The 25,422-nt window shown below is 42.8% G+C and overlaps 1 protein-coding gene across 1 annotated transcript in view; it reads left to right on the top strand.

Moving 5' to 3' along the window:
* The window catches only part of TRHR (thyrotropin releasing hormone receptor), a 39,925-nt gene extending 15,433 nt beyond the window's left edge, over positions 1-24,492 (top strand). Inside the window, exons 3-4 of the mRNA XM_079984423.1 lie at positions 22,494-22,880; positions 24,285-24,492. Coding sequence (XP_079840549.1) covers positions 22,494-22,880; positions 24,285-24,293 — 396 coding nt within the window. The 3' untranslated portion in view covers positions 24,294-24,492. The remainder of the gene's footprint in view (positions 1-22,493; positions 22,881-24,284) is intronic.
* The last annotated feature ends 930 nt before the right edge of the window (positions 24,493-25,422 follow it).

A 25,422-nucleotide genomic window follows, 5' to 3' on the forward strand; every position in this document is an offset into this window, starting at 1 on the left:
ATGTTAAAATCCCCTAGGACAACCAAACTAGGTGTCTCCAGGAGAACATCCGCCACGACCTGAAGCAGCTCGGGCAGGGAATCCTTGGTGCAGCGGGGAGGTCGGTACACCAAAAGGAATCCTGTACTGCCCCTATTGCCCAACTTCCAGAACATGCACTCGGAAAACTGGGTCTTCCCAATAGGACGGCTGGTGCAAACTAATGACTTCCTAAAAATAACTGCAACCCCTCCTCCCTGCCCACATGACCTGGGTTGCTGTGCGTAAGAGAAACCTGGTGGACAAGCAGCGGCAAGGACAGGCAAATCTGCTTCATCCAACCAAGTCTCTGTTACACATGCCAGGTCAAGTCCTTCATCCATGATCAAGTCATGGATGGCAGTGGTCTTGTGAATCATTGACCTGGCATTGCACAGCAGCACCTTCAGGTCATGTGGGTATCCCTTGCTGATTCTAGTATCCATCCGGTCAGGACCAGACCCGGAGGCAGGAATAGTCCTCAGACAACGACTAAACCTGCCTCCTCTGTAATGACATGGTCTGGTCTTAGCGTAACTCCTTCTCCTACCCGTGATCACTGAGATCGGTTGTCCCAGTGCATCCCCCCCTGTGGAACATGCCCCAGCCATTTTGTGGGTTGGGGCCCACTCCCCGGCAACCCTGAACCCTCCCCTTAAGAACAAAATAACACCTTAAACAAACAAACAAACAAACAAACAAAACCAATAAAACAATACAAACAATACAAACAAAAAACTGTAAAAATTACAAAAACATCAAAATCAAAAAAATTCCCCAAGCCCAACCAAACATCCATCCCGCCCCCACCCCCACATACAAAAAATTCAAAAGAAAAATTTAAAAACATTTTAAAAACACTCTGTGCCCCTCCAGCAGTAACAGCAACTGTCCTAGTGAGGTCTGTCAGGCCCCGCCCCGGGCCAGGTGGTAAGTGGCAGGAAGGAGCAGTGCCCTCAGGCACTCACACATGTGAAAATGCTGTTCTTCTAACAAGCATGTGCAACATTTCCCTAAGATCAGCCTCCCTATCAGAGGACTGGAAAGTGGCTAATGTGGTGCCAGTTTTTAAAAAGGGATCCAGGGGGATTTGAAAAATTACAGGTCAGTTAATTTGATGTCTGTTTCAGGAAAAGTTCTATGGTGCATTATTAAAGGTAGAATTAGTAAGCAGATGGAAGAACAAATTGCGATGAAGCAAAACCAGTGTGGCTTCTTCAAGGGCGAGTCCTGTCTAACTACCTTTTAGAGTTCTTTACAAGTGTCAGTAAGCATAAGGGTAGGCTGTGATCCAGCAGACACTGTGTACTTCAAAAAAAGCCTTTGATAAACCCCTTCAAGACTCACATGGAATATGGAGAAGATCAGTAACAATTTAAAGGACAAGAAGTGGAAAGTAGGAATAAACAGACAGTTCTTACCTTGAAGGGATGTAAGGTGTGGAGGTCACCCAAGGTTTTGTGATGAGATGTGTGCTTTTCAACTTGGTCATAATTCACCTATAGGTGTGAGATAGCCAGGTTTGCTGATGACACCAAACTGCTTAGGATGGGAAGAAGAAGAAGAAGAAGAAGAAGAAGAAGAAGAAGAAGAAGAAGAAGAACAACAACAACAACAACAACAACAACAACAGTAACAAGATAAAGGTGGAGAGGAGTGGTTGTGAGGAGCTCCAAAAAAAATCTCTTGAAACTGGGCAAATGAACGTTTCTGATCATGAGTCCACCAATGAATGGAAAACACCCCTCTTCCCCAATTTCACCCTTCTGACATTAGCAGGCAACAAATTGTTATTATTTTCCCAGATTAGACCTGTTCAGAAGCATGACATTTAACATTTGTAACTGAAATAGGGTCACGTTCAATGAGACTATAATACATCACCCTGGCTAAGCTGGCTGTTTGAAGCTTGGAAGATCAAAGTCTCATTTCCCTCATTCAGAACTCAAGAGGCCAAGTTCAATGCAAATTCCACGTTGGAGCATATTTCACTATGGCGTGATCATTCAGGGAAAGGTTGTGCAAGAAATTAAATGTGATAGCGGCAACATTTTTAGAAATAAAAATTCCGTTGGTTTGCTTCTAAAGGTTCTCTTTTATATTGTTACAGCCTTATTGCATATTGTCATTTCTCTCTGTGAAATTAAGAAATAACTTTCTCCCTATACTTCTGTATAGATTGATACCTAAAGATTTAGTGGTCACTCTTACTGGAAGCCAGAGGGACTATAGCTGAATGGCAGATCGCATGCTTTGTATGCAAAAGGTCCCAAATTCAGACCCTAGCATCTCCAGATAGGTCAGGTAAAAGTCACCTTGAGCACCATATGTCTCAGGACACACACACCCAGCTCAAGGAACAGTGGTGCCCTGCCTGTCCTGATCCCTTGCAGGCCAGGTCACATGTCACCTCAACTAGACCTCTGATCTTAGCATTGTAGTCCTACAGCAGTGTTTCCCAACCTTGGGCCTCCAGCTGTTTTTGAACTACAATTCCCATCATCCCTGACCACTGGTCTTGCTAGCTAGGGATGATGGGAGTTGCAGTCCAAAAACAGCAGGAGGCCCAAGGTTGGGAAACACTGTCCTACAGCACTAAGATTGCAGATTATCCTCTGCCTGCTCTTTAATAGTAAACTGGCGGGATTTATCATATTCCTAGTCTTAGCACTGTGGTCCCACAGCACTAAGACGACAGATGAATGTCTGCCTGCTACCTTTTTAAAGAACAGAGGCTTATCCCCAAGCTTAGTGCTGTAGGACTACAGTGCTAAGATTAGGAGACTTCCGGTTGGCGCCGGCGCTAATGGCGGCTCGCTCTCCGTTCTCCGGAGAGAGAGCTGCTCCGCGAGTTCGGGTCTGACCGCTGCGGCGAAGCGGGGACCCTTAAAATCACAGGCGCGGAAGCCTGTGAACAAGGAGACTCGGTGGGCATCGTTTGCGCCCCCTTTTACTGCGAAAGAGCCTTTTTAAAGGCTCCGGAGGAGCATCGGGGGAGCGCTGAGCTGAGAGTCACTACCCAGCTCGCGGAGTGAAGCCGCATCGCCATTAGCGGAGAGCGCTGACTTCTTCCTGTTATTTGGACTGAAAGAGATTCCCGTGAGTAGGATTGGCAACCCTTTCGGGACTTTAAATTCAACTTCTTTTAAAATTCGGCCGAAAGTGGGGACGGTAAACAAAGGAAGTCTGCCTTCCCCAGATTGCATGACTGCTAAAGCAACGGACTTGGTAAGCTGCAATTGATATTTTTTAAGGGAATTTTAAAAAAAAGGATCAACCCCAGCATTGATTTAAGTCCTCCCCCCTAGGGAGCAGGAACGGGGGGGGGGGGTGAAAAAGAAAGGAAACCTGCAGGGAAACTTTTTAAAGGACAATCTACCGCAGACTCTATCCTTGGGAACGGACTGCCTGAGTGATACATTTTGACAGGGAGCTGTCAAAGACATTGCAAAGAGGAGACTTCACTTGCTACAATTTATTGAGACTTTGTAAAAATTATATGGTTGCAACTAAAAGGCTGAGAGAAGTTTTTAGTAACTTTTCCCTCTGAGGACTTTTGGATTCATTGTTTCTTTGCTGTTTTGAAGGTCTCAGCTCCCTCTAGAGGGCTGGAAGTAACAGTTGCAACACGATTGTTAGTCACTGGCTTTTTCCATTCAAACCTGTTCCTGTGAGAACGACCTTGGGACATGAGCGGCCCTGTAGATGAGATAGCAACAAGATCCAAGGCTAAGGCAGCACAAAAGAAAAGGGGCTCTTTATCAGGACTATTGCCAACAGGCCCAGGTGGACAGGAAAAGGGAATAAGTGCATTCATGGAGTCAGTGACACAGGCATTATTGAAGATAAATGAATCTTTAGAAAGACTGAATAAACAGAGTACAGAAAATACCAAGCAATTGGCAGATCTAACGGCAAAACTGGAATTAAACACGAAGAGCGTAACGTCTAATACACAGATTATACAACAGTTGGTAGAGGAGAACGCCACAATAAGGAAAATTGCAGAAGAGGCTAAATCTACTGCGGAATCTACACAGGAAAATTTAGTTCCTGTTTGTAGGAGGCTTGACCAGCATGAGGCGACCCTTTCCTTATGGGACATGCAGCGTAAGGAGAAGAACTTAAGACTTAGGTTGGTTCCTGAGAGTGAGGGGGACAACCTAGTGGACTTTCTCACAAAAGAAATTTCAGACTTTTGGCAGGAAAATCTAGAGGGAACAGAATTTGAGATTACAACCGCCTTCAGATTGGGTAGAAGGCAAGGCAGGAAGATTCCAAGGGATTGCCTGATTACATTGAGGTCGAAAGAGGAGAGAGACAAGATACTTAATTTGCATTACCAGAAAACACTTCAGATTCAAAACGTCTCTGTGCAAATCTACAGGGATATTCCAAAATACATTTTGGAGGTGAGAACTCAGTTCAAGACTCTGGTGGACCTGCTGAAAAAGAACAACGTACCCTTCAGGTGGGAATTTCCACAGGGTTTGTCTTTTAACTTCCAAGGAAAGAAAGTCAAGATAAAAACTATACAAGATAAAGAACAGTTCCTACATAAATACGGAGAAGACCTGGTGAAAGGGGTCCTCAATTCAACTGCAGACACAGACCTGGGGAACTTGACATTCGGACTCAAATCACCAACGGACGAAGAACAGCTGCAGGGTGCAGTTGGAGGTAACTAATTAACAATGTCTCTGAAAATCTTAACTTGGAATTGTAATGGACTGAACCTTCCCAGGAAAAGGCGTGAGGTTTTTCATATTTTGAAGAAAGAACAATTGGATCTGATTTGCTTACAAGAAACCCACGTGACAAGAGCACATAGAAGACTTCTTATAAATAAAAGATTGGGACAAGAATTCATTTCATCAGATAAAGTCAAGAAAAGAGGAGTGGTGATATACGCAAAAGAGAAATTGGCTCCAAGACAGATTTTTAAAGATGAACAGGGCAGAATCTTGGCAATTGAGATACAGATCCAAGGAGAAAAAATTTTGATATTTGGAATCTATGCACCAAATGAAGGGAAGGCAGAATTTTATAAGAAATTACATGAGACATTAACAAATTATCTGGATTACAAGGTGATTTTATTAGGCGATATGAACGGGGTTGTCTCTACAAACATGGACAAGGCGCAAAGACAGGTGATCTCCAAGGACGGGAGACTACCTAAGACTTTTTTTGAAATGACTGACAACTTGGACTTGATCGACATTTGGAGAATAAGAAATCCTCTCGAGAGGGAGGGAACATTCTTTTCAGAATCACAGATGACCTGGACAAGAATAGATCAAATATGGATTACTAGTGGGATGGCTCCTAAGATAAAGAAAGTGGAAATCTGCCCAAAGACATGCTCCGACCACAATGCAGTAAAGATGGAAATGAGAACAACAACAGCTGGCTCTTTCAGATGGAGAATGAATGACACCCTATTTAAAGATCCAGAGGTGTACCAAAAGGCCCAAAAGACTTTGAAGGACTATTTCGAGATAAATCTAAGGACAGAAGTGGAGAAACGAGTGATCTGGGACGCAAGCAAGGCCGTGATGAGGGGTTTCCTGATACAGCAGAACTCCTTGAAAAGGAGGAAACAACAGGAGAAGAAAGACAAAATTTTGGAAAGGATAAAAGACAGTGAAAAGAAACTGAGATCCAACCCAAAGTCACATGAGATTTTGAGACAAATCAAACTGTATCAGAAGCAATATATGGAATTGATGAATCAGGAGATTGAATGGAAAATTAAACGAATGAGACAAAAGACATTTGAATCGGCAGATAAATGTGGGAAACTCCTGTCATGGCAATTGAAGAAGAGATTGAAATTGAACACAGTTACAAGTTTGGAGGTAGATGGAAAGAATATTTCGAAACCAAATGAGATCAGTAACTGTTTTCAGAGTTATTTCAGAAGACTGTATGCACAAGGGCCGGAAAACGAAAGAGATATTGAAGAATTTCTTAAGAAATATGGATTACAAAAAATTTCGCAACAAAGTACAGCGTTTTTAAATGAGAAAATAACTGAACAAGAAATCGAGGGTGCCATTCAAAACATGCAATTGGGGAAATCTCCAGGGCCAGATGGGCTAACCTCCAGATATTACAAAGTTTTGAAAGACTGGATAATTCAGCCACTTAAGGAGGTTTGCAACGAGATATTAGAGGGGAAAAGGGCACCTGAGACGTGGAAAGAAGCCTTCATCACACTTATACCAAAGACTGAGGTTGATAAAAAACAGATCAAGAACTACCGCCCTATATCACTACTTAATGTGGATTACAAAATTTTTGCAGACATTTTGGCAAAAAGACTAAAGAAGGTGCTGGTGGAGGAGATTCATAAAGACCAGGCAGGCTTTCTCCCGGGTAGGCATATATCTACTAATGTAAGGAACATAATTGACATTATAGAAATGCTGACAGTGAACATTAATACGAAGGCAGTTTTAATTTTTGTGGACGCGGAGAAAGCCTTTGACAATATATCTTGGAAATTTATGAAAAAGAATCTCCATGGGATGGGAGTAGGCCAAAGGTTTGAAAGTGGTATAAGTGCAATTTATTCTGAGCAAAAGGCGAAGTTAATTGTAAATAATGTGGTTATGGATGAACTACCTATAGAAAAAGGGACACGTCAGGGGTGCCCAATATCCCCATTACTTTTTATATCGGTCCTGGAGGTCCTGTTAAATATGATTAGGGGAGATCAGCTGGTAAAAGGGATTCAGGTCGGAGCCAGACATTACAAATTAAAGGCTTTTGCAGATGACTTAGTACTGACCTTGTAAGAGCCAGACACTAGTACCAAAAGAGCTTTGGAATTAATTCAAGTATTTGGCCAGGTCGCAGGATTTAAGTTGAATAAACAAAAAACCAAGGTATTGGAAAAGAACTTAACAAATGTTGAAAGGGAAAGATTCCAAGAGGAAACTGGGTTAGTGGTGGCAAAGAGTGTAAAATACCTGGGGATTAACATGACATCTAAGAATGTGAACTTATTTAAGGACAATTATGACAAGTGCTGGACTGAGATAAAGAAAGATTTAGAAATATGGTCAAACCTGAAGCTTTCCTTGTTAGGTCGAATTGCTGTGATCAAAATGAATGTATTGCCTAGAATGCTATTTTTGTTTCAGACATTACAAATTGTTGATAAACTGGACTGTTTCAAGAAGTGGCAGAAAGACATATCTAAATTTGTCTGGCAGGGCAAAAAGCCCAGAATTAAGTTTAAGATACTTACCGACTCTAAAGAAAGAGGGGGGTTTGCCCTGCCGGACTTAAGACTTTACTATGAATCGGCAGCTTTCTGCTGGTTAAAAGATTGGCTACTTCTTGAAAACGCAGACATTCTAGATTTGGAAGGATTTGACAATAATTTTGGCTGGCATGCATATATCTGGTATGACAAGGTTAAAGTGTATAAGGGTTTCAAAAATCATATTGTCAGGAAAGCACTATATAATGTATGGATACGGTATAAAGATTTACTGGAAAACAGAACTCCCAGGTGGCTTTCACCTATGGAGGCTAAGGAAGTAAAGAAACTTAATATGACAACCAATTGGCCGAAATACTCTGAGATCTTAGAACAAGAAGGTGGTGAATTTAAATTACAAAGTTATGAGAAAATAAAGTCCAAGGTACGAGATTGGCTCCATTATTTTCAAATAATGGAGGCTTTCAAACAAGACAGGAAAATTGGTTTCCAGGTGGAGAAATCGAAATTGGAAACAGAATTGTTAGAACCCAATACTAAGAATTTATCAAGAATGTACAACTTGCTGTTGAAGTGGAATACAATAGATGAGACAGTGAAGTCTGCTATGGTTAAATGGGCACAGGACATAGGTCATGACATTATGTTTGCTGACTGGGAGCAGTTATGGACCACAGGTATTAAATTTACGGCATGCAATGCCTTACGAGAAAACATTATGAAAATGATTTATAGGTGGTACATGACCCCAGTCAAGCTTGCGAAGATTTACCATTTGCCCAATAACAAATGCTGGAAATGTAAAGAGACTGAGGGTACCTTTTTCCACCTTTGGTGGACCTGCCCAAAGATTAAGGCCTTCTGGGAAATGATTTATAATGAAATTAAGAAAGTGCTTAAGTGCACCTTTAACAAGAAACCAGAGGCATTTCTCTTGGGTATGGTCGGCCAGTTGGTGTCGAAGAAGGATAAGAATTTCTTTTTGTACGCTACTACGGCAGCAAGGATTCTTCTAGCAAAGTATTGGAAGACGCAAGAGCTACCCACGCTGGAGGAATGGCAGGCGAAAGTGATTGACTTTATGGGACTGGCAGAAATGACCGGCAGAATCCGCGACCAAGAGAAAGAGACTGTGGAAGAAGATTGGAAGAAATTTAAGATGTATCTTAAGAATTATTATAAAACTGAGGAGTGTTAAAATGCTGAGGGAAAAGAAGACGTAGAATTGCAGCGATAATTGGGTTTAAAAATTTAGGGTGGAATAGAGAAAGAGGACAAATTTATATTTAATTGGGTAAGATAGGTTGCTGAATAATGGCACTAAACTAAGGATGCAAAAAGGGAAAGGTATGGGGAAGTCCGGGAAAAGAGGGTTATGAAAATAAGGTTATGAAAATATGAGTTTTTTGTTTGTTTGTTTTCTCTGTTGTTTTTTGTTTCTGTTAAAAATTGGAAATTAATAAAAATATTTTTTTTAAAAAAAAAATAAATAAATTTGCAGTGAAAGCTGCTCAGACAAAGGCCATGTGGCCTCCTTTGTGATATAAGCCCCCCTCAAAAAAAGTATGTTTTATTTATTGTATAGGTCACGTTTTTATCTTTATGTATGATTCATATGTATCAGTTATGTTCCCGTGTTTCTGTTTGGCTACAGCCTGTATTTGCTTACCTTGCTAATAAATCTGAATGTGACTGCAAAAAAAAAAAAAAAAATACAGTGCTAAGATTAGAGGTAAACCTTTGCTTTGCTCCCAGCTTGAAATTTGTGAAAAATGGTCTGTGGAGGGTGGGCCAGTTCTGTTGCAGATATTAATATTGCACGACTTGAAGCAATAGGATGTATAAAAACTGACTTCTTTTGGAATAAAAATTGTCCAGACCCATAAATATGATTCAAAAGCTTTACTATCCAGAACTTTCTTCATAACAGATACAAAGACAAATAATGATACATCCAGATACTTCCATAAGGCATGTACTTGTCAAAGCATAGGTTCATCTTCTTAGTAATATTAGATTACTCCAAACAGACCTGAAATCAAAAGTCTTTCTCTTCCTACAACCTCTATTTGGCTGGAAATGTTATCTCTCCTAGAAAGACCTCATTAGCACATCTTTCTCTCATGTGGCTGGAAACAAAATACCAAAGGCAATTCCCTTCAAAATGGTGATTTGCAGCTAAATACCTTATTCATGTGATCTAAGGTCATGTGTTCTCGAAGCTACAAAACTGAGTCTGACCAAACTGCGGGAGGCAGTGGAAGACAGGAGTGCCTGGCGTGCTCTGGTCCATGGGGTCACGAAGAGTCGGACACGACTAAACGATTAAACAACAACAACAAAGGTTAAACAGCACGTGAAAGAGCAAATCACATCAACAGTTAATTATTAACCCATCAAAGTACTTAGAGAGCTCTGCTTTGCTTTAGTATACCCTAATGGAATTTTCCTTTGTTAAACCCTTAGCAATACACATACAGGCATTTTCCAGTGTGCAATTAAACAATTACATTTAACAAGTTCCAAATCCGCAGCCTAAAAGAGGGTTCTCAGCTGCTACTCTAACAAGAAAAATATTTTTAGGAAAGGCTGTGCCTGCCACATCATACCGCTTGAAGCGATAAGACGTGATAATTATATAATGAGATGTCCTAATGAGGAACCACCCGCAATATTTCTAAACCTTCCTGGAATTTTCAAAATGACCATATCTGTGTGATCAACATACAGTAGCTGTATAGAAGAAATAATGCATTCAGGTCCACAAGCACATCTATAATGGCACTGTGATGGAATGGGAGTCAGAGGGAGTGTTTATTATCTCAACATGATGAGCCGTTCAGCATCTGCAGTCTTTTGCAGAAAGGTATGCAATTTGCGAAGGAAGAGATGTGCAGGGGTCCCAAGTATCATTCTGACTGAATACGCACAACACATTTCTCCCTTTGTGTTCTGAAATGGATAATACTCAATCTTTGGAACATGCCGGGCACAACCCACTTTTAAGTCCCGTTGTTTTTATTTGGAGAAGTGTTTGGTTTTTGCCTGTTTTGCATCTTCTGCTATTAGCAAACATTTCTGACACAATCCTCCTAATATTTACTCAAATGTATACAGGATTACCTTATTTTTCCATGTATTAGACAAGGGTGTTTTGACTCAAAAATCATGTCAAAAAACTGGGGTCATCCTATACATGGATGGGGGGGAAGCTGCGAGCTGGTTGGGGGGCGTGCAACTCCCTCCCATGCTGCTGCAGGAGGAGCGTGCTCTAGGAAGCTGTGAGCCACCAGTCAGCTGGTTGGCAGCCCACACTAGTGGCATGGGGGAGCGGCCAACTCTGCCAACCCCTAGCAACAGCCCTGCTGGGGTGATGGCGCGCGCGCAATTCCCCCTAAAAAAAGCTCATCAACATTGGGCCATCTCCCCTCATTTTCTTTAAATTTAGTCCCCCAAAATAGGGGGCGTCTTATATATGGGAGTATCTTATACACAGAAAAGTTTGGTAAATTCAAAAGGGCTTACTCCTAGAAAAGTATGTTTGGGGTTGCAGGTGTGCAGCACAATGTTATGCAGGTTTATCCAAATGCAAACCCCACTGTGTTTAATCATAGGTCCTAGTTCTGTAGAAGCTCTATACAGTCAGCAAAAACAAGACCTGGAGCTGACTGTGGCTCAGATCATCAGCTCCTTATAGCAAAATTCAAGCTTAAACTGAAGAAAGTAGGAAAAACCACTGGGCCGGTAAGATACAATCTAAACCAAATTCATTATGAATACACAGTGGAAGTGAGGAACAGGTTTAAGGATTTAGATTTGGTGGACAGAATGCCTGAAGAACTATGGGTGGAGGCTCGCAACATTATACAGGAGGCAGCAACTAAAACCATCCCAATGAAAAAGAAATGCAAGAAAATAAAGTGGCTGTCCAACGAGGCCTTACAAATAGCGGGGGAGAGAAGGCAAGCAAAATGTGAGGGAGATAGTGAAAGATACAGGAAATTGAATGCAGATTTCCAAAGAATAGCAAGGAGAGACAAGAAGGCCTTCTTAAACGAGCAATGCAAAGAAATAGAGGAAAACAACAGAATGGGAAGAACCAGAGATCTGTTCAAGAAAATTGGAGATATGAAAGGAACATTTCATACAAAGATTACCATAATAAAGGACAAAAGTGGTAAGGAACTAACAGAAGCAGAAGACATCAATAAGAGGTGGCAAGAATACACAGAGGAATTATACCAGAAAGATATGGATGTCTCGTACACCCCAGGTAATGTGGTTGCTGACCTTGAGCCAGACATCCTGGAGAGTGAAGTCAAATGGGCCTTAGAAAGCACTGCAAATAACAAGGCCAGTGGAAGTGATGGTATTCCAGCTGAACTATTTAAAATTTTAAAAGATGATGCTGTTAAGGTGCTACACTCAATATGCCAACAAGTATGGAAAACTCAGCAGTGGCCAGAGGATTGGAAAAGATCAGTCTACATCCCAATCCCAAAGAAGGGCAGTGCCAAAGAATGCTCCAACTACCACACAATTTCACTCATTTCACACGCTAGCAAGATTATGCTTAAAATTCTACAAGGAAGGCTCAAGCAGTATGTGGACCGAGAACTCCCAGAAGTGCAAGCTGGATTTAGAAGAGGCAGAGGAACCAGAGACCAAATTGCAAACATGCGCTGGATTATGGAGAAAGCTAGAGAGTTCCAGAAAGACATCTACTTCTGCTTCATTGACTATGCAAAAGCCTTTGACTGTGTCGACCACAGCAAACTATGGCAAGTTCTTAAAGAAATGGGAGTGCCTGATCACCCCATCTGTCTCCTGAGAAATCTCCATGTGGGACAAGAAGCTACAGTTAGAACTGGATATGGAACAACTGATTGGTTCAAAATTGGGAAAGGAGAACGACAAGGCTGTATATTGTCTCCCTGCTTATTTAATTTATATGCAGAATTCATCATGCGAAAGGCTGGGCTGGATGAATCCGAAGCCGGAATTAAGATTGCCGGAAGAAATATCAACAACCTCAGATATGCAGATGGCACAACCTTGATGGCAGAAAGTGAGGAGGAATTAAAGAACCTCTTATTGAGGGTGAAAGAGGAGGGAGCAAAAAATGGTCTGAAGCTCAACATAAAAAAAAAAATGAAGATCATGGCCACTGGTCCCATCACCTCCTGGCAAATAGAAGGGGAAGAAATGGAGGCAGTAAGAGATTTTACTTTCTTGGGCTCCATGATCACTGTAGATGGTGACAGCAGTCACGAAATTAAAAGACGCCTGCTTCTTGGGAGAAAAGCAATGACAAACCTAGACAGCATCTTAAAAAGTAGAGACATCACCTTGCCAATAAAGGTCCGTATAGTAAAAGCTATGGTTTTCCCAGTAGTGATGTATGGAAGTGAGAGCTGGACCATAAAGAAGGCTGATCGCCGAAGAATTGATGCTTTTGAATTATTGTGCTGGAGGAGACTCTTGAGAGTCCCATGGACTGCAAGAAGATCAAACCTCTCCATTCTTAAGGAAATCAGCCCTGAGTGCTCACTGGAAGGACAGATTGTGAAGCTGAGGCTCCAGTACTTTGGCCACCTCATGAGAAGAGAAGACTCCCTGGAGAAGACCCTGATGTTGGGAAAGATGGAGGGCACAAGGAGAAGGAGAGACAGAGGACGAGATGGTTGGATAGTGTTCTCGAAGCTACTAGCATGAGTTTGATCAAACTACGGGAGGCGGTGGAGGACAGAAGTGCCTGGCGTGCTATGGTCCATGGGGTCACGAAGAGTCGGACACGACTAAGCAACTAAACAACAACAAAATTTGTGTAGAGTTGGAAGAGACCCCAAGGGTCATCTAGTCCAACCCCCTGCAATGCAGAACTTACATCCCTGACAGATAGTCAACCACCCTCTGTTTAAAATCCTCCAATGAAAGTTCAGTCCTACATGGGCAGTGGGAGTTAAGGTCAAATTGCATCCTATGTTAAATAATATGTGCCCTTCCATTTGTGGAGGCATCTTTGATCTAGCAGAGGCTTCTACTAATGGGATTTTTTTTTTTGTCAATTTTCCCTGAAATTCCCTGCCGCTATGGAGCTGTCAATTTTTTTGTTAGATTGTTTTTATTAATTTTCCAATAAAAGACATCCAATTAACATATCAAATCATAATCCAATAAAAATAATAAAATAAAATAAAAATGTCGAATTATCTTCCAAATTATAATTGTCGATTTTAGTCCTCTTGCTTGCTTATTTTTCCAATCCTAATTTCAGTTCTCCACATTTTGTAGCAATTGGCAACTTTATTTTAATTTAATTCATCATAAAAATTCACCAGCATTTAATGTGGATTTTTCCGGATGAACACATTTTGATTTACAGTTTTGATTAATATACACATATTTGAAAGCAGTTTTCCCTAATATATGCATTTTTGTGAACATTAGGTGAAGACCTGCGTTACAAAATTCGGATAAGTGTGAATTTTGCAGGACACATGTGTTTCACTTCACATATTGCTTTGGAATGTGTGGATTTGATAGGTTTTGCTTTAAATGCATGGTGAACAGAACTTCTCCTTCATTCCATATGCAGCTTCTGAAAATCTACTCCATAAGGTTGGAGGATTGCCTGAAACAGTTTGGAAAATGGGGCGGGGGCTGTAGGAGAAAGGGACTAGGCAAACATCACCTCTAATCTTCTTCCATCAGCAGAATCCTCCAGGAGATCAGTTTCTCACAAATGGAAGGAAATGATTGGATACAACCGATTGTGGTTTGATAGGTTTTGGGATTGCAAAAAAAGTAAGGATCCTGTTTTCACCGATGTGGATGATTTCCTCCCCCCTCTTTTAAAAAGTGAAACCTTTTATTAAAACATTGGTTTGAAAGCCAAACAGATATAGCAGCTGTGATATGACAAGCCCTCTCATTTGCACACAAAAGCGTTGAATGAATGGAGTGGAACGTTTTTCATATTTAGAACAGCATCAGATGCTACTTTTAAATGTGCAGCCGTGGTGGGGAGAGACATCAATTAGCCCTCCACTCGCTCAGTTTAAAAAAACAGCTTGCTATCTTGTCTGCGTGACTTGTGACATGCTGCTATTCAGAAACAAAAGAATACTAAATAATTATTCCATGCAGAAATCTTAACTTGCATTTTTGGGGGACTGTGGCCAATACCTTTGCCAAGCCCTTCTCAGTTACAAAATCTGCCTTCATTTTCTGCCGGAGGCGCCAACCCGGAAGTCCACACTTTTTTGAAGTCTCTCAGCCCCACTCACCTCACAGAGTGTTTGTTGTGGGGGAGGAAGGGAAAGGAGATTGTGAGCCGCTTTGAGACTCCTTCGGGTAGTGATCAAGCGGGATATCAAATCCAAACTCTTCTTCTTCTTCTTAATACAGCAAATACTGAAATACAAGCAGCCGCTGAACCTTAACAAATGAATGAATCAAATCAGGTATTTGGTGAGACTAATTGAGGGTTGGTAATTCTGTTCAGTGTGGGGAAAGCATTGTGGACCTCAAGGGTCATTTAAGGCCACAGAAGGCGACTGCCAGGACCCTATATCCCAACATCAGTACCTGAGTTGGCTGCAAATCACGTATCATATATACGTGCAATTTGCCTCATGTCAACTGCACAGTTTGGAAAGAGCACAGCTGTCCTTAAGTTCACCTGAACCTCCTGCAATAATGTTTCTCTACAAAATTCAAGCAGAAAAGAACTCTTTAGCATCAGAGGCAAGGAAGGTATTCCCTCTCCCTCTCCCTCTCTCCCTCTCTTTCTCTTCAACAGGTACATCCATAAACAAGTGGAACCTTAATAAATAAAAGGATTCTTTACTTTATTCTGTTTCTTCCCCAGCTTTTACCCTAAGGTCCCAGGGTGGCTTACAACAATCAAAACAGTTCCATCCATTCAACAATTAGAAACATTTCCATATATGAAATCAATGCAAACATTTAAAAATAATAAAATATAGACACAGTTCAAAATAGTTCCAATACAGATGCAGACTGGAATAAAAGTGGAACGCTATGTTTTCCAAGCAGCTGGGTCTGGACCCCCCCCCCCGAATACTACATTCCATTCCCCTTCCCCCAGACACCCATCCCCTGCAATAGGCCAGTGAGTGTTGCCCCATTCTCATTTGGCTGGTTTTGGGGGTTATGGGACCTTCGATCCCCCCATTTTTGTGCTTCTATAAGCATTGGGGTTCCCCACAGCATGCTGCAACAGCCCTTTTGCTTCTTAGTGGCTACATTTCCATTCACACCTGAATTCACTGCAAGAGGGAGTAATTGCATGGTATCATTAATGAACTTGGTGCTTCACAAAGTAGCATAAGCCAAGAAGTCAAGTCCCTACCCTGCAGAACTTGCAATTTTATAGAAATATCATTCCCACAAAGCCCTGTTAACGACCCTTTCCTCATGCAACAAAACAGAAGGGTGGTTGTGTGAGATACAGGAATGTAAACACACACACAGGCTATCCATTCTTGGTCGCATCAGCAGATGAACTGCAGTGTGCTCATTTACCAATGGGAGCCTTTGGGTTTTGGACTGGAGTCTGTGGGCTTCTAGAAGTTGCTGGACTACAACTTCCATAATCACTGATGATTCTCTGTGTTTGGTTGGGGCTGGTGAGAGTTGAAGTTCAGCGACATCTGGGATGCCTTGGGCTCCCTATTCCCAGAGAAGGCTCAAAGGCAAGTTCTCAAGATCCATGTTGTATTGAACAGAAGGGCCATAAGCCCTCCCCTGTTCCCACAGAAAGCTAATTAGAAACACTCTTTCAGATAATGGGCCTTGTAGAGTGGTACCTCAGGTTACATACACTTCAGGTTACATACGCTTCAGGTTACAGACTCCGCTAACTCAGAAATACTGCTTCAGGTTAAGAACTTTGCTTCAGGATGAGAACAGAAATCAGGCTCTGGCGGCGCGGCAGCAGCAGGAGGCCCCATTAGCTAAAGTGGTGCTTCAGGTTAAGAACAGTTTCAGGTTAAGTACAGACCTCCGGAATGAATTAAGTACTTAACCTGAGGTACCACTGTACTGGCGATCACTTCTGAGGGTTAGCATGCACATTCCCAGAATAGTATGGTAGATCCTATGTTTGGTGATTAATTTGGGGTGAGGAGAAACCCAGAAGTGCAATTCCAAACAAGAGCAGCATTCTTAATATGGCAGAGTGTTTGCCTGCTGCAGAGTTGCTTTGCTAATTAAGGAGGGCTCAGCCTTTTTCCTTAGCTGCTATAAAAAGTACGAAATTCAAAGGAAGCAATATCCTAATGAGAATATTGTACACTTTGGAGTGTTTTCATGTTTTAAAAGTACAACACTTTTACCATAAAGTGGGGGGGGCAGGGAAAGAAAGGTCTATCTCATCCCTAAATTGAAATCTTAATAGGCTTCTTAATAAGGCCTATTCAATATGTTTTCCATACAAAAAGATCCCCCGATGATTGAATTTTCAAGTGCTGTTTAAGGAAGACTTGTTCAGAGGGAAGCATCTTGCCATTCCTGAGAGGGCATTAATGAATGGTTGTAATAATGGATTAGGTCAAAACACTTCAATGACATATTTTTAATCTCCTTTCTAAGTACTGTGGCTATGTTAAAACCCACATCAAGGCCAAATGTCTTGGCGATGCTCAATGTCTTAATGATGGATGAATCAGACTATTCTTCATCCCTGTCTCCATGTATTCATTTATAAGTCCATTCTGTCCTGTTTCTGCATCAACCTGCCATGCTTCAATATGCATTTTCTTACACAATAATATTTAAATATGCATTTTGTCCCAGTGTACTCCTGGTACATTGGGGGAGAAATCTGATTAAGTGCACATGTTAAAATAACCTAATTAATGCACACTTTCCAAAACAATACATGAGCCGAAACACAGCCAGCCTTCCTAGCCTTGCCAAAGTAGTTCATGTGCTGGTTACTTCAGGACTGGATTACTACCATATGCACTCTATGTGGGGCTTCTCTGATTCTGCAGTCAGTGCAGAACGCTGCAGCACGATTGCTGACAGGAGTGAGGCCTTGTGCTCAGAGATCTGTGCTGCTTGCTGATTTGCTACTGGGCCAAGTTCAAGGTGGTACTATTAGAATGTGAAGCCCTTAACAACTTGGGACCAGTTTATCTACAAGATCGCCTTTTGTTGTTTAGTCGTTTAGTTGTGTCCGACTCTTCGTGACCCCATGGACCAGAGCACGCCAGGCACTCCTGTCTTCCACTGCCTCCCGCAGTTTGGTCAGACTCATGTTTGTAGCTTCGAGAACACTATCCAACCATCTTGTCCTCTGTCGTCCCCTTCTCCTTGTGCCCTCCATCTTTCCCAACATCAGGGTCTTTTCCAGGGAGTCTTCTCTTCTCATGAGGTGGCCAAAGTATTGGAGCCTCAGCTTCAGGATCTGTCCTTCCAGTGAGCACTCAGGCCTGATTTCCTTAAGAATGGATACTTTTGATCTTCTTGCAGTCCATGGGACTCTCAAGAGTCTCCTCCAGCACCATAATTCAAAAGCATCAATTCTTCGGCGATCAGCCTTCTTTATATTCCAGCTGTCACTTCCATACATCACTACTGGGAAAACCATGGCTTTAACTATACGGACCTTTGTTGGCAAGGTGATGTCTCTGCTTTTTAAGACGCTGTCTAGGTTTGCCATCGCCTTTCTCCCATGGAGCAGGCGTCTTTAATTTCGTGACTGCTGTCAAGATCGCCTTACCCGGTGCTTTTTTCCTTAAAAAAACTGTGTCAGTAATCACCATGATCCTCTCCCCCTTTTCTCTCATTCTCTCCTGTCCCCCTTCAATTAATTAAAGCCCCACTTTGTGCGACCCTCCCCCTTCTTCAACCTCTCCCCCACCTTGACCCATCTGCTCTTCACACCTACCCAGTATCCCACCCTCCCAATTCTCCTTCTCCTCCTTTCCTCTCCTCCCAGCCATCACCTGCAGCATCCACGCTCACGCAGCCACAGAACAGAGGACTGCGGCGCTAGCAGCAGAGGCTGCCTCCCCCCCCCTCTCTCTCTTTTCCTCCCTTCCCACATACATGGAAAGAATGAGCAGAGGCAAAAGGGAAGCGGTGGTTCTGCTTGCCCGGCTGCTCGTGGTGCACAAGGCAGCAGTATAGCGGCACATCCGGTGGGGAGCATACATTGCGAGGCAGCTGAGGGAGAGTGCTGCAACCTGTTGACTGAGAGTGGCAACTACAGTCCCAAACAAGGGCGTTGTTTTCCTCGCCACTGTCTCAGCCTCCTGAAGTGAAGGACATGAGGCAGGAGTTGATAATGCGGGTGAGCTGTGCACAAGCAAGCTGCCAGCTAGGTCTGCAGAGGCTCCTTTTATTGACACAGTATGCAAACCAAGGCAGGTACATTTTGGGCTGTGACCATATTCCAGTCCTGAGATCGTGGGGTGGTACAAAGTTATTTTGGCACCTGTTTCCACAGCGCCATTTTTTCCCCTTGCACCATGTATGACGAAGGAGACAAAGGTCTCAAAGACAAAGGTCACAGACAGGACACGGCAGACTACTGAGACCGCAAAAGGTTAGACAGAGGGCAAGATGTTCAGACAGCTGTGGCCTTATCTGTGAGGGGGAGTGTGCTCCACAACCCAGTGATCATTCCTACAACAACTCCCCTCTTAAACATGGTTGCTTGTTTGCTCTCCCCACCCTCCATTTACCTTATGGCAAGATTTTTTTGGGGGGAGGGGAAGGTTACGGTACTGTGTACCATTGAGTACCACCAGAAAAAAAGCACGTGTGCCCACTTGACTGTTTAGATCTGCAGAATTGGCACAACTACAGGGGCCACATAATATCCGTTCCCGAGTCTATAAGAACTTTGTAACTCCCTGCCTTTTGAGATCACGGAGGTGCCTTCACAGTATTCTTTCTGGTGCCTGCTAAAAGCATCCCTGTTTAGACAAGCTTACCAGATGCTCAGAAAGCTGAGGTGATTTTAAACTGTTTTAGTGTTGTAACTTTTGATTTTTTAAAAAAAAAACAATCAAGTGATATATATATATTATGTGAAATAAATGAATAAGCGAAGTTTGCAGTTCTCTGAATTTTCGCATTCCATTTCTTCAGACAAATAAATGTGTACAAAATTCATGTACTGGGGTAAACTCCCAGTACGTTTCCGAGCACAATTCAAAGTGTTGGTGCTGACCTTTAAAGCCCTAAACGGCATCGGCCCAGTATACCTGAAGGAGCGTCTCCACCCCCATTGTTCAGCCTGGACACTGAGGTCCAGCTCCGAGAGACTTCTGGCGGTTCCCTCCCTGTGAGAAGTGAAGTTGCAGGGAACCAGGCAGAGGGCCTTCTCAGTAGTGGTGCCTGCCCTGTGGAATGCCCTCTCATCAGATGTCAAGGAAATAAGCAACGATCTGACTTTCAGAAGACATCTGAAGGCAGCTCTGTTTAGAGAAGTTTTTAATGTTTGGGCGGGGCATAAATTACTTATTTATTTATTATTATTATTATTCATCTGTACATAAAAATGCATATATTAGTGAAAATAATGTCCATACCCCCTAATACAGAAGCTGCAGCATGCAGTCCACAGTAGCTTACCAGCCTTAGACTCTGAGATCCTCAGCTCACGTTGTAAAGTACCTGACTTCAGTGCCTTTCAAAAATGTATCCCCTTTGGGAATCGATAGAAAATTGCACTTCTCGAACCATTAGCTTTAAGGCATCATCATTAACTTCTGTTGGCTTCCTCTACAGTAAGTGCTTGGGGGGAGAAGGCCTTCAGCCTGACCTCAATAGATAATGCTTTGTTCTGCGTTCAGTTCTTTTCTCTTTCTCTGCCACCCTGCCCCATTTCTGTAATAGTTCTGTCCCACAATCCCATTCACTACTACATTAATGGCTGGCTCTTCGCTCCTGATAAAATGGAGCACTCTTAATTTAGTGCAGTGGGAGAACGCCGAGTTCGAGCTTGTAACTGCATCAGATTAAAATAATTTCTCTTATTCTCTGGACAATTCTTGGGCAGAGGTTGTGCTGAAATAACTGAGATGCTTAAATTGCTTATGATTGGTTAGTATCGCGTAACCCCTGAAGTCTCAGACAAAAAGCTTCTAGCATGGGGAAAAGTATCGTGTAGCAAGTTATCCATTGACCTTTCTTTGAAGGACTGAGTCACTGCAGCACATTAATGAGAGTGTTGGGGCTTGGTTTCAATGATAAGAAAACAATTATGATTATTCAGAAGCAGCAGAACACTTTGCATTTTATTTTTTCAGAATTTGATGGCATGTTATAGAGATGGATATTAATTTTATAGGTTTGCCGAAGTATTGGAACTCATTCAGAGCTCCACAAACATGTGGGGGGATAGGGGAAATTTAATTCAGCAATCAAAGCCTGCTATTATTGTTATTATTATTATTTATTAAATTTGTTAGTCTCTTTATCTTGCCCAAGGCTCTCTACAGCAACTTACAACCAATCAATCAACCAACCAACCCCAAACACCTCACATAGATACAATTAAAACCAAGTGGGAGGAAACTACATTAAAAACACTCCTCCCACTTCTAAAATGCCACAGGTGGTTAAAGGCCAAACGCCTGGTTATAGAGGAAAGGTTTTGCCTGGTGCCTAAAGATATATAATGATGGTGTCAGGCGATCCTCCTTGGAGAGAGAATTCCACAAAGAAGGAGCCACCACAGAAAAGGCCTGTTCTCATGCTGCCACCCTGGTAGTAATATCATCATCATCAAACCTTTTATTGGCATCGCATGCAAACAACCAAACATCCAAAACAAATCAGTACAGAATTACCACTTCCCCAGTGGCACAAACATTTGCTAAAAGAAAGGAGGCAGAGCAGTCTATCGTCGCATCTCTAGGTCTCCAGGGAGATCAGACGTCTGCAGTGTATTTCGACGACAAAAAACCAAATAGAGATATTTAGCCACTAACTTGGTGAGCTCCTGAACATTCCCCAGTAATAGAAAATGTATGACCTCCAACTCTGGTTTCCATTTGGGGATGCAGAGTTGATGGAGATCAGCAAATAGTTTACAATTAAGAACAATATGTGTAAGGGTTTCCACATGGGCAAGTTCTTTCTCCTTCCACCCTGCCTGAGAAGCTTCCCCAAAGGAGGTTTGATGGATTTGAATTAAACCTGGCCAGCGAAAATTCCCTTCTTTCTTGAGGGTTAAGCAGAATTTCAAGGTAATTGTGGTTAGAACATGTTTTCTCTGCTGCTACTGTTAATTCCTGGCACTCAATATCCCACAATCTAGTTTTTATTATAGCCTTGGCAGATGGTAGGGACATTGATCGCAAAAGTTCCACTGACAACCCAAGTTGCTGTACCTTCTTGTTAAACTGTTGTAGCCCTGGGGAAAGAAAGGGGTCTAACAAAACTTCGCTGAGGAGATGCTCTTTATCTGATGTAAGGCAGATGTTTAATCAGCATAGAAGAAATCTCGCCGAGGTGACAGTCTCTGGTAGTAATATGCATTCCACCAGATTACCCTTTCCCAATCTGGTTTTCACATTCTCCAGCTTGCTTTCTTCATCCAATGGAGAGTTCAGTTGGTAGAGCATGAGACTCAGGGTCAAGGGTTCAAGCCTTACGTTGGGCAAAAAAAATCTTGCTTTGCAGGGGGTTGGACTGGACTCTACATATAATCTTAAGATTCTAAGATTTTACAATTTTGTTAACGTCAACCCCGACACAACTATGGCAGCTGGAGCAGTGGTGGAGGAAGGGGATGCGGGGGGGGGGGTGGTGGTCCACCCCGGGTGTCATCACTGAGAGGGTGTGTGTGACAAGATGGGGTTTTTTTTTTAAATAAAAGACAATGGACTCAGGAAACTTTTTAGGAGTGATGTGGTGGCTTAGATGCCTGCAGGTTCTGCACTCCCTGAAACAGCAGCATGAGAATTGTGTCTGCCTACTGCCTCTCCCTCAGCCACCCTACAGCTGAGGGGGAGGCAGTGGAGAGGCTCCAAACATCAGAGAGGCTCGCTGCGCCCCCATGGGTGGATCAACTCGCCCCCGGCTGCAGGACACCCCCTTGCACCAGGCACAAGAGCGGCTAGCTACGCTGCTGAGCTGGAGCTGCTGGGAGTTGTGGAAGGCTGAAATAAACCCTGAACTGTTTGCTGTGTTACCTTCCCTACTTTCCCCTCCCTCTCTGTTGCTCACATGGTTTGTTTCCTGTTCCCCATAGGTTACCAAGATGCTGGCTGTGGTTGTAATCCTCTTTGCATTTTTGTGGATGCCCTATAGGACCCTGGTGGTTATCAACTCTTTCCTGTCTCGCCCTTTCCAAGAAAATTGGTTCCTGCTGTTCTGCAGGATCTGCATTTACCTAAACAGTGCTATCAACCCTGTGATTTACAACCTCATGTCCCAAAAATTCAGAGCAGCCTTCAAGAAACTCTGCAAATGCCAGCAGAAGCAGTCGGAGAAGCCCAACAACTACAGCGTGGCCCTAAACTACAGCGTCATCAAGGAGACAGACCATTTCCACACTGAGCTAGAAGACATCACCGTCACAGATGCTTATCTGTCATCCAGCAAAGTGTCTTTTGATGATACCTGTGTGTCTTCTGAGGTAAAGAAGCACTACAAAGCTTTAAATGTGTCCTTCATCTTAAGGTCCATGAAAAAGGTGTAACTGTGGAAGGTTTTTTGACAGAGGTAGAATTGATGACTAGAAGCCAAAATCCAGGCCTATTGTGTCTTTAATAAAGGGATGGGGATAGTGTGGCTCTCCAAGTATTATTGGACTACATCTCCCATTACCCCATATCCATTGTTTATGCTGGCAGGGGCCAAAGGGCATTGGAATCCAACAACAATTGCATGGCCATAGATTCCCCATCCCTGCTTACCCCAATACCCATAGAATAATAGAATTGTAGTTGGAAGGGACCCTAGTCCAACCCCCTGCAGTGCAGGAATATACAGTTGTCCCATAAAGGGATCAAACCTGCAACCTTGGCATTATCAGCACCATGCTCTAACCAACTGAGCTATCCAGGGGGCTCCTAACATATTTAACAACATTTTGATCCACAGATCACCTTTGTAACTCACAGTTCTTCTTGATGGAGCTCAGAGCAGTTTTCTGTCCAGATGCTGGCTGGACTTTGTATCAACAAATTGGCTTTCAAAGGAAATTAGATAAAGCATGGAGAATAAGGCTATGGATGACTTGGTGGCTACCTGCCACCTCCAGGATCAGAGGCTATGGGTCTCTGGATACCATTCACTGGGGAACGACAGAGAAGGATGTCAACCTCCAATGCTGCTTGTGGGCGTTTCTTAGGCATTGGGTTGGGCATTGAAGGAAATTAGGGTGGTGGACTAGATAGACCTTTGGCATGACTTGCTCTTACATTCAGTGACCTCAGGAAGTCAATAGGCGCAAATTGGAGACCACAGTCTGTGTGGACAAAGTGACTTCTGCTTGTGCAAAATGCTCTCTGGATCCCACTCATCGTTTATTATTTCATTGGAGTGTTTTGAAGTACAGTGGTACCTCCTCGGCTTAAGTACTTAATTCATTCCAGAGGTCCGTACTTAACCTGAAACTGTTCTTAACCTGAAGCACCACTTTAGCTAATGGGGCCTCCTGCTGCTGCCATGCTGCCGGAGCATGATTTCTGTTCTCATCCTGAAGCAAAGTTCTTAACCTGAAGCACTATTTCTGGGTTAGTGGAGTCTGTAACCTGAAGCGTATGTAACCCGAGGTACCACTGTAATGGTCTGTGTTAATCCACTCCAGAGCAATTACAAAAGCCTGGTTGTCAAGTGGCAACAGAAAGAGCTACTTCATGCATCAATTCAGCATTCCTGTGTATTTTATTCTTCTCCTTTTAAAAAAACAAACTATGAAAGTTGGTCTGTCAAGAGGTAGGACATGATGGGTCACATTTGCATGACTTGTTTCCCCTCCTTGCTGCACACACCTCTGACATTTCAGGTGACTCATTATTTCAATTTCTCCTTTCAGGTGCTGTGACGTTGGAGCCTGCATCTGCATCTGCTCTGTCTCTCTTACTTTATTTGATCTTGCAGAGCCACCCAGTTCTGAAACAGTCTGGTTGTTTTCTAGTTATATTTGATGTGACCGAGCTTGATATTACAAATGCTGACCCTGTTCACACCACAGGGAAGCTGCTTCATTTCATTAAACTATGCTTGCTATATGGAAACTAAGAGGCAAACGGCAGAAGTGTGTGCATTGTTACACATTCCTTTCTAAACCATGTGCTATGAAGCGAAAGCTGCCCAATTAATTATCCAGGGCAGGACTCCCCAAACCTGCATCCCGACGTGTTTTTGGACTAGAACTCCCAGGTGCTGAGAGTTGTTAGGATACCCCCAGTCCCCTCCCAGAGATACAATACCAAAAATGGCATTTGTTCCTCTTCCTGATGCAGCTGCCCACCCTCTATCCCCCACGATGGCTCACAAGGCACAGCAGTTTTCTGCCCCCTTTTCCCCACAGATGTGTTTCCTACTGGTGGAAGGAAGCTGTGCATTATGGGTATGGAGTCAGCTCCACACAGGCTCCATATAGATAAGTCTACACATCAACACACTTGGGAGATAATACGGATGTTCCTTCAGAGTAAGTAACTCAGGGCAAACAGCTCTGCAGAACCAGAGGAAAGGAATGTGCTTGACAGAGAAGCAAACATTTACACTGTAGCAGTAAGCTTCTTTTCCAGATTTAAAATGTACATAGCAGCAGTGCTCTCTTGGGTTTTAATATACCAGTCTGGCCGACCGCTACTGTTGCTTGCCTCATATGCAACTGTAGTTTAAAATGATTAAATTGTAATTACAGAGGGATCTTGAGTGCAAAGTGAGGGGAATAGTTTTTCATTCCATAGCAAATAGTAAAATTTAATTTTCTGAGCAATGTTATATTCAGTTGTACCCTGGATCTCAAACACCTTGGCTCCTGAACAAATCATCCCTCAAATGATCAAAACCCAGAAGTGAGTGTTCCGGTTTTCGAAAAATTTTTGGAAGCTGAATGTCCGACGGGGCTTCTGTGGCTTCCGATTGGGTGCAGGAGGTTCCTGCAGCCAACCAGAAGCTACACTTTGGTTTCTGAACATTTTGGAATTCAAACAGACTTC

Source organism: Podarcis cretensis (genome assembly GCF_951804945.1).
Source record: "Podarcis cretensis genome assembly, chromosome: 7".
Lineage (NCBI taxonomy): Eukaryota > Metazoa > Chordata > Lepidosauria > Squamata > Lacertidae > Podarcis > Podarcis cretensis.